Source organism: Echiichthys vipera (genome assembly GCF_963691815.1).
Source record: "Echiichthys vipera genome assembly, chromosome: 8".
Lineage (NCBI taxonomy): Eukaryota > Metazoa > Chordata > Actinopteri > Perciformes > Trachinidae > Echiichthys > Echiichthys vipera.
The window spans coordinates 31,010,790-31,027,792 of NC_139833.1; the positions used below are offsets into that span (position 1 = coordinate 31,010,790).

A 17,003-nucleotide genomic window follows, 5' to 3' on the forward strand; every position below is an offset into this window, starting at 1 on the left:
CAGGCTGACGTTTCATATAGATTTTTTTATTTTTCTGATATGCATTTACACGCATATAGTAAAGCAAATTACCAAACAAGTATACAAATACCTTATGCCATTTTGCACAAATTATATCTGGCACAAGTGTTCAAATTAGGCTCAAGAAACTGGAGTTTTGGTGAAGAATGAGAAACCGAACCGGGAGGAAGAACCAAACTAGATTTTTGCTTTAGTGCCAGGAGGACTGCAGCATGGAGCCCCGTCCACCGAACCAAACTCAGTGTCCATAGGTTACAGACCCCTTTATTGAGGCTGAACACTGAGCAGTAAACACAGGCTTAAGCAAACACTCTGAAATAAAGGGTTGGAAACAGAATTTGACTTCAAGTCTGCTCAGCAGCACCGATTGGCAGCACGAACGGGAATCACAGGATGAATCAATAGGAAAGGAAACCCAGAAGCAACCTCTGTATCCCTATTAACCTTTGTGCATCGCAGAACATCAATGTAATAAGAAATACAGGTAACAGTGCAGGTGCCTCGGGCCGTTCTGTGGCCTCGATTATTTGCGTAGCATTTGTGAAGCATATACAAAAACAGCAGTCTGTATGTCTGTATAATCCTGGGTCGAGTTCATTCATCCCCATGGTGTAAACAGGACGCACTATGCTGTGTCTACGGGTGACAAGTCAAAGGTATAAGATTTAACAAGAGCCTGAGTGCTGTCTTTGGTAGGCAGTTGAAAAGTCTTCATTTACCATGTCTACCACAGTATGTTCACAGTGTGTGTGTGTGTGAATGAGCATCCCTCCTACACAGACAGACATTCTGCAACAGATAATGAGTGGTAGTTTGGAGTCTTAAAGACACAGTGGAGAGAGAGACGAACCGAACACAAAGCGCTCCTTGAAGGCACCAGAGTTAACAAAGAAAGATATCAAAGCTCTCTCTTACTCAGTGAGGCGAGACCATCAGTCTGAATAAATCACCTTTGAACAGGACAAAACATTTTCTATTATACAATTTCACAGAATTGACCAACCCATTGGTTAAGGTTAATATAATGACTTTCAGCATTATCGCAAAAACCGTGGCCTTCCAGAGACCTTTCTCAAATCAAACCCCCACCCACCCCGAACATATCATCCAAAGCTTTCCACAGAACCTAACTAGGCCCGGCTTAAAGTCATCTTAGCACTAAAAGCACACAAAGAGTTGTAGGAAACATCAGCCACTGGTCTGACCTCCCTGGCTGTCAAATACCATCTCTCACAATGGGAGTACAGCTATGTGTCCCTCCATCTAAAGAGAATGGCAGTTGTGAAGGTGATTTGAGTGCTAATATGCTGTTTGATGTTGAGCACAGGCCTTAAAATTATACACCAGAGGGTTCATTTCAAACAAATATCCAGGGAAAAGACAAAGAGTCTACTAATAAATACAGAAAAGAACGCAAAAGTTCCTCTGTTACAAATACATTTGGGGAAATAAAAAGAGGAAATAGTGAATCATATTGCCTGGTCCCTGTTTGAGTTCACTTCTGGAAAGTTGTAACATTAAGAATCCTGCATGGTGTTGCATCCGCATTGTCGAGCCAAAATCAAATACTGGCATAACTGGCACAGTGCTTTTTTGTTTGAACCTACACAGATCAATAGGACAGTGAACGAATCATCAGTGGGCTGTTACAGGTGTAGGTGCCAGTGAACTGTCAAAAGTGTCATCAGTCTGCAGGTTGCACAGGGTGAGACACCAGCACATTCTTCATATGGCTACACTTTGGAAATCTCTTAATACTTCAAAGTCCACTGACGGTCCGCACACTCACAGATCGTAGTTTCACTCAGGGTGGCGTTTTATGAAGGACAAGAATTGTAAAAGAACACGCCCCCTTTACAAGGGAACAACGGATGATGCAGGTTAAACTGTGCGCTGTGATCGGTAGTTTAGTGGAGGAAAACATGTTAACTAAAAAAGCATCTGTGCAGCACTTTAGGTATTGAGATTTCATATGTCAGTCTGTATACAGGGGTTCTTGGGCTGCTGCTGGGTTTGGGTTGGGTGCTGGTTGTTGTTGGTTTCTTTAAGCAGCTCTCTGGTGTTGCTTTGAGAGTCCAGCTCAGCCGGGCACACCAGGTTGACATTCTCCTCTGTGATGAAGCAGAGAGGGGACAGCTCTGTGCCGTGGCCCTGGGAGGAGGTGGTGGAGGTAGGGGAGTGGGGAGTGATCAGGGCACCGTGTCCCTGTGAGGAGGATGACGAAGAAGCGGGGCAGGTCTCCAGGCGGTCATTCTCCACCTCGGGTAAGGGGCTGACTGTGGCGAAGCGTGTATGGTAGTCGCCTCCACTGGAGCCGTGGCTACAGGACGTCTTCATGCTTTCCAGATCGGAGCAGCTGAACTCTGAGAAGTGGCTGGAGTGGGAGTCGGCCACAGATGGCAGGCTGCCACTCAGTGAGGGAGAGTCGAACTCTGAGGAGTTGGTGCTGCGCTGCTCCAGCAGCTGAGCGTCCATCTCCTCCCGACTCTCGTTGATCTTGGTGCTTCCGCCGCCTTTCTTGCGCAGCTTGCCTTTGCTCTTTTTGCCCCCCGAGCTTGAGGAGGAGGAGCAGGATGCCTCTTTGGCCCACTTAGTGGAGGTTCCTTTGCCTTCTGAGGACGTGCAGCCGTTGGAGGGGCAGGTCAAGCCGCAGCGGCCAACATGGCTGCCGTCATCTACGCTGCTGCTGCCACTGTGGTGCCGTAGTTTGCCTGGTTTGGATTCAATGTCAACCTGGACCTCCATACTGTTCCCATCTCTGCAACATGGGAAGATGGAGGAAGCATGAGACAAAAAAGCAAGAGAAATGAAGAAAAATACTACATGTACTGCATGTGCAAGAGTATGTGTGTGTGTGTGGCACTGAGCTCAAAGGCAAACCGGCATCATTCAGCACGATGAACACGCTGTAACATCACTTAATACTAAATGCTTCCATAGTAAATACTGGATTCTCATCATCAATAAAGAGAACCCACATGCCCAATGAATATTTTATCAATAACAATTGAATACTAATTAACTATTGAATACTTTTCTTCTGCCAAGTAACAACATTTCCAGCCTTGATCACATCAGTACATTATGTGATCACAGATGTGCATTTACTGGATATTTCATCGGTTTCATCTTACAGATTATTGGGAGGACACCTGCTGCACAGAACAACACAAACGCTGCTACTGAACTGAAGTCAGCGCTGCTCACCTGTCCAGGGCTGTGTAGGCGTTAAGAATGGAGCCAGCCATTGCTTTGGTGCTAGCGTTGTCGCTGATTGTGCCCAGGCTGACGGTGCCAGACTCTCCACTCAGGCTGCAGCGCTCCTTCTGCACGTCAGCCTGCACCTCCAGCCTGCCAACATGTTGTGAGGGGGGATTTAGACAATGAAGTCCAAAGTTGCACCACGCATTTAAATCCCGCGGCATGTGTTTCTGTTTCAGTACCTGTTTAGGTAATTGACCATGGCACTGCCGGAGAGGCTGCCGGTGATGCTGGCCCCGGCCAGGGCCATGGTGGACGCCGTCTCACTCAGGTTGTCCCTGATGGCTCCCAGACGGTCCATGTGACTGCCACTGGCACTCAGGCTGCCTGTCAGCCCCCCAACACTGCCTTCGCCTATACTGGGGTTGTTCCTGGCATCTGCCACTGATGTAGTATCTGCATAGTACGGTCATGAAATGACATTTCAAAATATAAGAATAAGGGATCAAAAATAAACGACAGCTTTCTGATGAGATTTAAAAGAACACTGAACATTAGGTCTGGGCGATATGACAAAAATATCACGATACAGGTCATTTCATACTCCAGAAATCCGGGATTTCTCTGTTAATAGGCGAACACCCAAAAACTTGTCTTGATGGCTTATTTGATGTATATTCGTGGGGAAAAAGACCGCCCGAGTTATACTTTAAGAAGGCCATGAAAACCTTTGTGCTCTCCTGTGTTTTTATGCCTGTTTTTTTTTATCTTGTTTTACTCTGTAGCACTTTGGGATTGCTTTTAAACAATGTTTTACAAATAAAGTGTATTATTTATTTATATATTTATTATTATGAAACCTGCAGCAGTAGTACTGAGTAGACTTGAAAAACACATCAAGTCACTTTCGGTTGTCAGAGTGGGTGGTGGGACTATGGGGCCCTGAAGCTTACCAGTGGCAGCTGCCCCACTGCCAACATTCATGTCATTCTCATCGTCAAATTCTATGCGAACTCCTTTGCCGTTCCCCGCTGAGACACCACAACCTCCGCTACGGCACAGCGAGATGGGCACCACACCGTAGACGTAAGCCAGCATGATGGGAACTCCAATGCCTGAGGGGTGACAGAGGCAGAGACCGGTGAGAAAAACTGCTGACACATCCAAATATCAGCTTTTCTACTATATTTTCCATCTTTATATAATAGGTCATGAAAATCCAACGGACTTTAAAACAAACTTTTGCATGAACTTGAAGATTAAAGACAAGAAATTCCTGGAGCTAGCAAAGTCAAACAAGGATGTGTCGACAAAGATCCATGATCGACAAAGATCCATGATCGTCAAAGATCCATGATCGACAAAGATCCATGATCGACAAAGATCCATGATCGTCAAAGATCAATGATCGACAAAGATCCATGATCGACAAAGATCCATGATCGTCAAAGATCCATGATCGACAAAGATCCATGATCGACAAAGATCAATGATCGACAAAGATCCATGATCGACAAAGATCCATGATCGACAAAGATCAATGATCGACAAAGATCAATGATCGACAAAGATCCATGATCGACAAAGATCAATGATCGACAAAGATCCATGATCGACAAAGATCAATGATCGACAAAGATCAATGATCGACAAAGATCCATGATCGACAAAGATCAATGATCGACAAAGATCAATGATCGACAAAGATCAATGCACGTGCACGTGCACACGCTCACGCACACACACACACGCACGCACGCACGCACGCACACACGCTGCAGAGATGGGCAGGCCCGGTGACCTGCAGGCTGCAGTGTTCCTACCCCTGCAGCCACCTAAAGGCCTCATCCTTCATGGTGCCTTTCCATACTAATTTGCTTAATCTTCACAGGTCTTTAGACTGCCATGGAAGCACGGACAACAATGGGCTGAAGGAACTTTACAGTTCCTGGAAATGTAGTCTGGGGAAAACAAGTAACTTCTTGGTGTTAATGCGGCTAAAGAGAGAGTGTAGACTGACCGACAGTGACTGCAGCCACCACTGGAGACACAATGACAGAGAGAGTCACTCCACCAGCAATCACCAGGTTCCTCTTGTGGTTGGAGATATCTTTGCCTTCATAGCGGTTATGGATCTGACAGAGAAAACAAGAGCAATGAGACTCACACAGATGGAGGAAACAGACTCTAACTTCTCATAACTGGCATCCAAACTGACCAAGAATACTAGACCAGTACGGTGTCACTACCAATTCACCATTGTTCTGTTGAGTTGAGGTCTCACATTACCACGTTTATTCATTTCGCTCTGTTGTCTGGACGGCTGGTAGGGGGCCCTAGGGCTAGAAATCAACTCACAGCTTCAGGTGGATGAAGTGCACAAGTGCAGCATTTTTGCCTTGTAGAGCTACTGTTAACGAGGGCGTATTAGGGCCATTTACTGACAGAAAAAAAATGACCGACCTGGGGAAGGGGGTAATATTTAGAGAACAAAGGAGCAGATTTATGAGGAAAAAATGTCAGAAATATAGTATTTTGTTTTACACTCCCTGTTGAAATACATCGCTTCAGAATCACCACAGACGCTGCCGCATGCTGGGCACCATGTCAGCAGCACCACCATCACTATTTTACACAAACAGTGCACTACTCTGCAAATAGAGAAATACTGAAACATGTTCAAAAGAAATCTAATCTAGGTCTAATCTAATTGTTATTTAGTTTGCCACAAATCTGTGGCCAAGTCTTGTAAACGAGCTGAGGCGTGTACTACGAAGCGTGCTGAACATCCCCAGAGTTTCTTTGGATAACCTGGATCCATAAATACCAAACTGAGTTAAACGGTACCACGATCCTCACTAAAGAGTTAATTTGTCAAGAGAGGGTTTCTGCTTTAGCTTCAATGCGCTCTCATACAAAAGGACATGTATGTCACTGAAGAGGAACAGATCATTATAATGACCTCCTGTGAGCAGTTCTAGAGTATGAGAACGGAAAGGGGTTAAATTCTGTAAATTGTCTAACGATAACTGCCAAATGCAGAATTGATCGCTGATGCGCTGCCTCCACTCTACCACTGTCTCACAGAGTCCTTCCTCGACAGTTTGCATGGGCAAAAAGCTCGGAAACATCACAGACCTATTGAGTGCTGCTACAACCTTGCGGATAGCACATCATACCGTATTTTTGTTCAGATTTTCGGCATCACCAACTGCATGATAATATGTACCTGTCGCACAGAGTCGCAGTGAAATGGACACACTGCAAAACACTAAGTGCACAGCCTCTTTGTGTAACATTGCCCTCATAAGGTCCAACAAGGACGATCAAATAGAGAATACCCTCTGATGAGAACCTGTATCTCTCCTACACGTAAAGGGATCAGAATCAGAATCAGAAATACTTTAATAATCCCAGGGGGAAATCATGGGAGTCTAGGAAGCTGCGCTAGGCTTTAAGTAGCCGATTTAACAAGAAAGTCTAGGTCTAAACTCTAAGTCTAAGCTGAAAACCTCCTCTCGACTTTTATGTCACAGCTGACCTTTGACTTTGAGCGCAACATACCTCGCTAACCCGCTAATCCAGTTTGGTAGTTCACCCCATGGCTGGCAGAAACAAAGCAGCCCTCTCTACTAAAGGTAAATCCACATGGCTACTTATTATGCACAACGTAATCGGACGTTGCAGCATTCTTTATCATTTCTAAACTTCCAAACACAGTATTTTCCAAGTTTGCTGCAGACCTAGTAGCCTATACGGCATGCAGTAATTCTGTGGTGATCCTGAAGCGATGGAGTTCAACAGTTAGTGTAAAACAAAACACTAGAAGTGTAAAGGAAAACAATATTTTTCCGATTTCTTTTCTCATAAATCTGCTACTTTTTTTCTTGTAGATTTGCCACTTTTTTTTTCCAAAATATGACCCCCCTCCCCCAGGTCCATCATTTTTTTTGTACAATGGCCCTAATACGGCAGCGTAACTGTGGACTGAGACAGAACCTACAAACCCAAATAACCCGTTAACATCTGGCCTAAAGTTTCTTCCCTTTACGGCACAGTGAGGCCACAGAGTGCCAGTATTAACCAGCCACTGTATGACAGCTGGCTTCATTTAGACAACAGATCAAATCATGTAAAGGACAGCTGCCAAATCAACATGTAGAGAAGTCTGCCAGCTACAGGGATACATTTTTAAATCATTTAAATTTGTATCAATAGAAATGATGGAGAACTTGGGGAAAATAGTGCCCCTGACACAGGACCAATGCTGAGTCCTTATAAAATCTGTAAAAAAAAACTGGCACATATCTGGAGGCTACGAGAAGCACAACAGGAAGAAAAAAATGACATTTTACAGACTGAAGACAGCATCATTGGAACAGAGCTACAAATCACCACATGGATGTTGAAAAATAATAGTTTTAAGGATTAATTTAATGTTGAAAACTCTTGCCAATAAGGATTTAAGTGAGAGAAAGAACTAGAGCTGATTTGGCTGAAGCTCTTTCCTATTCCAAACCCCACAAAGCACACATTAACAAAAGCTGTATATACATACACATACAATATACATCCCCCACTTGTTTCCCAGAGACGGCTTGTTACTATAATGAGAAAATGTCTGCTTTGTAAGTGAGTCAACAGTGACAAAGTACGCTGATGAGACACGTGACTATGCTGTAAATTGCCATAGCCTTGGTGTAGTAATTCACCAGGATACATATTAGAAATCAAGACGGAACAGCTCCATTCATCCAGTGCATGAGGAATGCAGGTGATTCATGCTCAGATGCTTCACACGTCATGTGATCCCTGCTGAATGTTGTCTGCTTTTGTCAGGGAAGAAAAGTCTGCTGGCTCTGGCTCCTTCTTGGCAGGATCAAGAGGGGAATTCTAGAGTCGGAATACTTTCCCTTTATTGTAATGTCAGATTCTTATTGAACAGACACACAAACACACAGGGCAGGTAACTGACTCGTGACATCAGCTAGCTTCAGATCATTGGAAAGGGTGTTTTACAATACAAGATAGTTACTGATTGATGCAGTGCTTGTTTCTGGTCATGGAGTGTGTTTACTTCCACCACTGATAAACTGTGACATGCTTATGTAACACTCTTTACAACTGAAACAAAAGTGCTTTAGAGTTATGCTTTGTCGAAAAGCAGAACAAATATAGAACTCTGTTTATCCAAATGTAACACTCAGAATGAAGCCCTGTGCCCGCATAGTATTCAATACAGCTCAGTAAAGTCGAGTGTTTGAAGGCCAAACACACACTGCCAGATCAAGAAGAGTCAATGTTCTGCCTCATCCAGGTAGTGAAAAACACAAACAGTGAAACATGAATAAGTCTCCAGAGCCTCACCTTCCTTCCAACATATACAGGGATGCCGATAATCATGGCGGGAATAGCTATGCCAGCGATGAGTGCGATGCCAACAGGGGCACCCACAAGTGTTCCCAGTTGCCAAAGAATCTTCTTCTTCCTGCTCCATGGCTTCTTACCCCAGAAAGTACAGCCTGATGGACTGAGAGAGGTAGAAGGGAAAGAAAATAAGCATTTTTCATTTAAAGTTGGTACTGTGATAGGTCTTCAGGTTTTTCCATCGCTTGTTACACAATTTCGGGTTAATGTTTCTCCCTACCCTGGACCTATACTGCAGCCAGCCACCAGGAGCTATCAAGATGTTTTGGCTTCACTTCTGTGGAGCTGTCAATCCTTCCATCTTTATACACAGTCGTCATTTAGTGCCAATACCTTTAAGTCGTATCGAATTCAAGGTATTGGCACTGAAGGTTTTCAAACGATTCCAAGCCCTAGTCTTAAGTATGTTGGCTAGCTCCATGGCTGCTCCTAAAAACACTTGATTTCAATTAAGCCAAGCAGGTCAGAAATGGCCGCCAATCTCAGCAAACACTCAGGTAACAAAAGTGACCATTACATATTTTTAAAAACAGCAGTTTTTAGTGGCCTGGGTATTTTTTGAATCCCAATAACTAAACGTGTCTGAAAATACTCCACAGGAAAAACAACCAATACCATCCAGAGCAGGTCTGTGTGTATAAAGGGTTGTGTATGCGTGTAGCCAGACTGACCTCAGGTAGTGCAGGTCTGAGATCTCCTTCATGCAGAGCCAGCAGAACTCACAGCCGCAGACGGCGCAGGTCATGTGGTTACAGCTGCCGTCGTTCATCTTGATGATGTAAGCAGCACAGCGCGGACATGGCTTTATGTCATCAGCTGAAAGGCAGGAGGATGCAAAGAGAATAGGATTTCATTACAGTACAAAATAGAGTGTAGCAGACTAGTTATACCTTTCATCAAAAAAAATAGGCCTGCTCAGTCAAGCAACATCTTTCAAACTTCATCGAGGAGAGAAAAAAAACCTTGTATTTTGAACAATTTCTGACAATTAAAGCAATTAACTTCAGGAACAAATAGTCTTGACTTATACTGCCAACTCGATTTCCCAAATTCCTCTCCCATTTAGAGGAAGAGCCATGCAAAATCATCACACTTGTGGTAATGTATGGGATGTGATCTGTGCTAATGTTTAACAGTGTGTGCGTGATTTGACAGACATGCACAGGATAATAAGAGGAAAAGAAAGGAGCAGCTGACCTGCAGCTCCACTCTCTTGGCTGTAGCTAAGGGAGGAGGAGCGGACTGTCCTCAGGCGGAGGCTCTGGGCTCTCTGCTGTCGAGCTGCGTCACAGGTCTGGTTGGGATGCCACAGCTGCTTGCAGTGGTAGCAGAACTCTGTACCACAGCCCTCCCTGCCGCACGTGATCTTAGGACAGCTGGCACACCCGAAAGCAATCACTGCGTACCTGGTAAAGGACAAACGTAACATACGGCAAAAGTTCAGATTTAATCCACCATAAGACATCCCAGAATGAGTTTTTGTCTAAATGTACATCATCGCTTCACAAAATATGCAGATTAGCAGTCCAGACGAAAATGCAAGGTCAGCTTTCTGAGATTTATCCACTCTGGGACCCGTTTTCAGAAAATAACGTTTTTCAGGTGTGATTTTAGCAAGAGTCTGTACCAAACAGAGATTTTTCTTTGTCCGTAAAACTCAACTTGTAGGCCACATACATGTACTTACTTCAAATTGGATTTTGACATACCTTCTTTGGCAGATATTGTGGCCCCCGGCAATTAGGATATTACACGATTTCATGTGGCGATTTCAATAAAATTGACAATAAGGGTGACGAGAGAGCACACCTGGAAAAAGGCATTTCACTTCTCCACTGAGCAACAGATACTTCCAAAAAACACATCTTTCTTTTACCATTGGTGTTGTTGTGGATGCCCCGGCCACAGCCGCCACTATTCCACAAGGAGTTCTTTATTTTCACCAAATAAAAACTTGTAAACAACAAGGGGAGAAACGGGCAACAGAACTAAGCATAACATGATAAGTGAGATCTTGAGCTGGACAGGACATTTGTGTTACTTTAATCAGTTCTGTTGTATTAAACAGAGTCGGGAGTAGAATCTACAGCTGTTGTCAGTCTGCCTAGTTCCCCCAGAAGCTGTGTCTTCTGCAATTGCATGCGTATTTGCATGACACAGCACAGCAAAAGCTAACATCTCTGACAGAGTGACGGCTGAAATGAGGCGATGTATGATGCTTTCAGACAAACAGACCGGAGACAAAAGCAGGGAGTGCTGTCAAAAAGACAACGTTCAAACTAAGAAAAGTCTGTCTGTTCAAAGATGACACCTGTAAAATACTGCCTTTCCAATTTCCTGAGGGAAACCCTGGAGTGTGTGACCTAGTTGTGTCTGAGTGTAGCAGAAGCCTCCCAGTCCCTCTGTGACTAACCAAAAATTACGTTTCAATCACAGAGCCATGGAGAGCCTGGAAGACTTCCTCTGCTGTGGATCGTTTTACTATACTACGGACAGAGTTTAGAATGCAGCCAGAGAGCGAGGAAACAAGCAGAAATGTCATTCTTATTTAAAGTCATTGCCGGCAAACCAGCACTAAATACTGCGCAGACTCGGGATGGAAGAGGACTGTAGAGGCTGTGGCTTTGGTGCTGGAGTATGGGTTTTTATTATGAAGTTGAAAACAAAAAAACACAGAGTATAATCACTTCTTCTGAAAAACTATTTCATACTTTTAGAAAACCCTAAATGCATTACACCATTATCAGCAAGTGTTTGACCAGTGGCCTGTTTCTGTAACAGGACAACACTGCATGTCTGGGGAAGAAAGTACTCAAACATGAGCCCTTTTCACACATCCACTGCAGGGCTGTATTATGTGAAAACACAAATATCCGAGTCAGTCCACTGGACATCCAACGCTCTTTACCCTGCCAGCTCCTGAGTACTGCATCTCAATCTTTGCTCAGCATTAGTAGCTTTATTTCAAAAGCTTCAACAGTTAGTGAAATGCTGTAAAAACAGTTCAGACCGTATGCAGATGATTTGAAACTACATTCTGCAGCTGCACCACGATGCTGCTCACTCCGAAATATGAGCATGGAGCTGCTCCATGATATTAAAGGAAGGAAGTTTCATGGTGACGCATCACATCCAGAGTGAGAGAGACAGTTATTCATTGATCCTAGTGTCTAAAGCTTCATACCCATTTGTACTTTTTAAACTGAGGTTATTACACAGAATGTGCCGCAAACATTTTAGTGGAAGTGCTCAAACAAACTGATAGCTATCTGCAGAGACAGTGTAAAAACATTTATTTTATGTCATTTTCTATATAGTGTCCGTCATGAATTGCTATAGTTAAGAGACCTTTACTTTTAGGTAGTTTGTTGTGAAGTCGTGCAGTATTTCTGTTTCCTGTTAATATGCTCATCTTTAGCAATACTGCTACTTTACCAATGACTTGTCCTGCCAATGATCACACTGCAGTAGTCACTGTTTAAAGAGTCATGAAGCACAAAAAGGGATTCTTTTATGATGTTATGTTGTTTTACAGAAGTGCATTCACTGGGTTAAGTGTCTATTTATTCTGTTGCTGGACGACACGTTTCAGTAATTAGACTGATCCCAAACTAGTTGCACTAAGTGATAAGCTAATTAGCTAGCTGCCTTGTATTCCAGTGAATGTTCAGGAAAAGTGGTTCAAGGTGATTTTATAACATTGTAGGAGGGGACATTATTAACTTTTGTGTTTAATACTGATGTAGAGACGATGCAGATTTAAGTTACAGTCCTTAAATGCTCATTAAAGCTGGATATAAGTAATAACTGACATATGAGAGAAGGGAAACACACATCTAAGGACAATTACAAAAAGCTGACCTAGTGCACACTGAACTGTTACAATTACAGCTAAATGGCAACAACGGTGGACACACTTTAAAAACTGCAACCAATAGTCAGCCACTACGCGTAATGAAGGTCAAAAGCTGTCTGACTTCTAACTGTAGGCTTGGTGTCAAGGCCGAGGGACTGAGGGACTGAGGGACTGTTTGCTGATGGCAGCAGAACTGGAAATGGAGAAAAAGATACTGTGGCAAGACTAAAGAAGGCCAATACATCAATATGAAATAAATATCTATATCGGAATATCCTCACTATATTGTAATTTCTCTCTCATGTCACAGGCCGTAAAATGTATTTGCTTCTATTCTAGTCACAACGTAAGTGTGAATGTGAGTGTGAATGGTTGTCTGTGTCTGTTTGTCTCTATGTGCTCTGTGATAAACTGGCGTCCAGGGTGGACCTCATGCCTGAGGATCAGCTCCAGCCCCCCCACGACCCTGATAGGGACAAGCGGTTGAAGATGGATGGATATAGCATGTCATAGTCCTGTTAGAATACAACTCCTACATTTAGATTCCTGACTTTTCCTAAAATGACTTCATACTAGGAATAGATCTACTCCTTAATTTCTGTGCAGAATTTGTGCTCATTATTTCTTTGCACATATTTTTTAATATTTATTACTCCAATAGAAAGAGCAGGGAGTACCCCTCTCTTTCCTACAATACACTAACAATCCTATTGTCATAAACACCCTCAAAATATGGGCTCAATTCAGACGGAACTTTGGGTTTAAAAACCATCTCCATCTAAGTCCCATACACAATAATCACCTTTTTCCCCCAGCCAGGTTAGACTCTGAGGGCGCACCTGTCCATCTGTACCGTGCCCCGTGCTTTAGGGCACTTGTCCCCCCCTCCCTCTCCCCCCAAGGGCCAGGCCCGTTTGTACTCACACTACCTGGGCCTCGGCAAATGCTTCTTGCTGCCTATACGTCATCACGCCGTAACACGTCGACCCATGTCGCATTGAAGATGTCATCGCGATGCGTCGCTTTGTTTACAAATCTTTCCATAGACCTCAGAGTTTTTGTGCGTCTTGTCGACTGTTTTTGAATATTTTCATCGACCAAATCTGCAGTAAACACTCCACCTCCGCATCACACCAACGTGAACCTTTCGCCGCCATTGTTTTAAATGTCCGTGCATGGTCCCTCCTTTTTTCTATGTCCGAATAGGCGCACATAAAATGACGTCAGAACCGATGTAGGCCTTGTGCTCGTACACATGCAAATGTGCTTTACAAAAGCTCACCTCTCCCAAACGGGCTGTGACCGGCAAGCATACCGCGCATAGGAGCGTTATGCTTGCACTCACACTGGTCAAACTAACTAGACTTTAGCCGTGAAACGTGCTTGGGCACGGTACGGATGGACAGTGTGAGTGCGCCCTGAAGTTTTTCTGTGGCAGACACAAGGGATTCATAGTTTTAAGGATATGTACATAGACTCTTTTGCAAGCTTTGATGACTTATCGCACAAATTTGGCCTACCTCGGTCTAGCTTATTTCGATATTTCAAGACCACCACTTCCTTCAACATCATGATTCCAACTTTCCATACATAGCATCACCTTCTGGTTTAAATGATCTGTAAAAATCTACATTCAAGACCAAAGGACTTATCTCAAGAAAACTGAAAAACCTCTTTTAAAAACACGGCACTGGGCAAGATCAGAACAGGTTGGATGGATGAGCTGGGGGAAGACTTGGACGGTTTGGACAGGCGTCAAAACACTCCTGCTGATCTAACACATATGATTTGGCCCTAGCAACCTACTGGTCTACCATCTTTAAAACATTGTCAGAAGCATTGAATATTGATCTTCATTGATCTGTAAAAGTGTTTGTTGAAGGACAGACTGTCATCCCTCTTGCGGTATGGTGTGTGTGCGTGTGTGAGTGTGCGTGTGTGTGTTCTTAGGTCTCAAATGTGTGGTGATGATGACTGGATGGATTTATACGTCACTCTACAACACAGGGTTGCACAACCAAATGCAAGTTGTAGTCCCTTTATGCTACACAAGCAAAAATACTTTTATTGTAAAGGAGGATCATCACCAAATCACGGATGCTCATTAGGTATCAATGATGTTGTGAGCTCTTTAAATCACCCACTGCAGTTTTTGCAATTAATTTATTATTCTCTGTACTTAATGTGCACAATACTTTTATTCAAACTTACCGTTATTGAAATTGAAAAATGTAATAAATGATGATCCTAGTTTACGATTTAACAGTACTGAGTGTATTCTCCATGAACTACAGAATACTTTTGCTTTGTTATTCCAAATTGACCATTTCAACTGTTTACAAATTGTGGCAAAAATCTCAATCAGTATGCTCTTGTCTGATTACAATACTTTGCATGTTGCTAATGTTAAAATTATAACCGGCAGATGTTTAAAGGGGGATTTCTTACAACTTCAATAGAACATGCTTTAGATGCCTTGTATTATTTCATGGTCTGGCGTTAACTAGATTGGGTGGTTGCTAAGACAAGGACTCGCTCTCTCCTTTTATCTCTCTCTCTCTTACCCACAATCCGGTGCAGGGCACCAGCGGCAGTCATGGTCAGCCACAAGCCACCTCCTCAGCATGAACTCCTCATATTTCTCCATCAACGCCCGGTCACCCAGGATCATACGGATGTCGTGGGGGTTAAAACGCTCAGAGCACTCAGGGCAGCTGATGTTGACACGTGACTCTGAGATCTCAATGCGCAGGTACTGGCGCAGGCAATCGATGCAGGAGCGATGGTGACAGGTCATGATATCAGGGAAGCTTTCCCTGGAGTGGCGCAGAAGGCACAGCGGGCACTCCAGTAGCTCTGTCCCCACCCCGACGGTAGAGAAGGTAGAGGAAGAAGGCCCTGAGGCAGATGAGGTGGAGGCGGCAGCAGCAACAGCAGAGGCAGCTCCGGTCCCAGCCACAGAGAAGAAGGCAGAGTTCTTTTCATTACACATCTCAGAGTGGATGCTCTCGATGCTGGCAATGCCATCCATCCCTCCAAGCCCCACAGGTCCAGGGTGTTGGAGCTCTCGGGACCTTTGGCGCCCTGATTTGGACTCTCGACCTCGCCGTCTGAATAGAGAGGCCAGGGAGAGGCGCCTCTTCTTGGGGGCCTTCTTCACAGAGGGCAGAGAGATGGATGAAGCAGTGGACTGCAGGTCCCGGTCGGAACCCATCACCCCACCGCTACCAGAACCCAACTGCTGGTGCTTCTGCAGGCTCATCTCTACAGAGGGAGGGGAGGGGTGTGCCAGCGGGTAGCCAGGGCTGGATAGCCTGTCCCTCACATGTGCAGGGAGGTCTGGGAGTGGGATGGGAGAAGGGATAAGGTGGTGGATGGGGGAGGTTGGTCCAGGGTGGGGGGACAGGGCTCCAGAGGGCCCGTCTGTGTTTAAGACATGGTGGCTTCTCCTGATCAACCTCGTGGTCACATCTAACAGCCGGATTTTGGCGGAGGGGTGGGGTTCACCTGCTGTGAAACTGATGCAACAGAATCTGGAGGGAGCAAAATGAAAAGTGTGGAAAAGGGCAAGAGAAGGTAAGAGAGAGAAAACAGAGAAGAATATGTTAATATTACATTTCAATAACCGGTCAGCAACACTAAATACTTTCAAAGCCTAAATTGGTAACTTTCTATGAAAATCTGTTTTATTTTAGCTGAAACTGTCCCTATAGCCTGGCAGCACAATGAGACCAATTTATAAATACTTGATTTATTCTGAAATACTGTTATTTTTTACTGATCATAATTTGATAGAATATCAGCTGTGGCTATACCACTGCTGTCCTAGCATGTTTACCTTTATTTAGTAAAAAAAAAAAAAAAAAGCACTGAGCAAAGTCGGAGAACACTTTCAGATCCCTCCCAGTTATTGGCGTTAATCTGTACCTGGTGACAGGTGACTTCATTGTTGGACACGCCCTATTTATCTGCAGCTCTCCTGGTTACTTTGTAAGATGGAAGCTGCTCTAAGGAGACTGAAACCCTGAGACAGCAGGTTGTCCAGATGAAGGCCAAAGGGATGACCCTCTCAGCCTTCAGAGAGAGGTTGGGCGTTCACAGTCTGTGATTTCAACAATACTGAAACTTTACAAGGACACAGATTCTTTTAAGTTCCAGCCAGTCGTTCACGTAAAACAAGTGCACCAGAGGACAGGATTATGAGAAGACTCTCAATGGGGAATCAGTTCAACTCTGCAGCTGGAGTTGGTCTCCAGTTCAGTTCTCAACAGGGCAAGGATCTGTCTCTGCACACAGTGTCTCGTCGTTTAAGACTTTTTGGACTGAAAGCCCACTCTGCAGTGACCAAATCTCTCATCAGCAGAAAGAATAAAAAGGCTAGGCTTGCCTTTGCTGAGGAGCATGTTGTGTGGACAGAGGAGAACTGGGCCAGAGTGACTTCAATAATGAGAGGATGTTCAATTTTCCTGGGCTGATGGAAACATTCGGTGTTGGACTG

At 44.2% G+C, this 17,003-nt stretch overlaps 1 protein-coding gene across 1 annotated transcript; it reads right to left on the reverse strand.

Moving 5' to 3' along the window:
* Positions 1 to 5: 5 nt before the first annotated feature.
* Positions 6 to 16,021, reverse strand: LOC310950259 (E3 ubiquitin-protein ligase RNF19A-like). The gene is made up of 9 exons (XM_083917962.1): positions 15,070 to 16,021; positions 9,847 to 10,055; positions 9,321 to 9,465; positions 8,590 to 8,752; positions 5,243 to 5,357; positions 4,176 to 4,337; positions 3,465 to 3,678; positions 3,229 to 3,372; positions 6 to 2,779 (listed from the first exon to the last, which is right to left on the reverse strand). Exons 1-9 carry the CDS (start codon positions 15,765 to 15,767, stop codon positions 1,990 to 1,992), a joined length of 2,640 nt encoding a protein of 879 aa, XP_083774088.1. The 5' UTR covers positions 15,768 to 16,021; the 3' UTR covers positions 6 to 1,989.
* Positions 16,022 to 17,003: the final 982 nt, after the last annotated feature.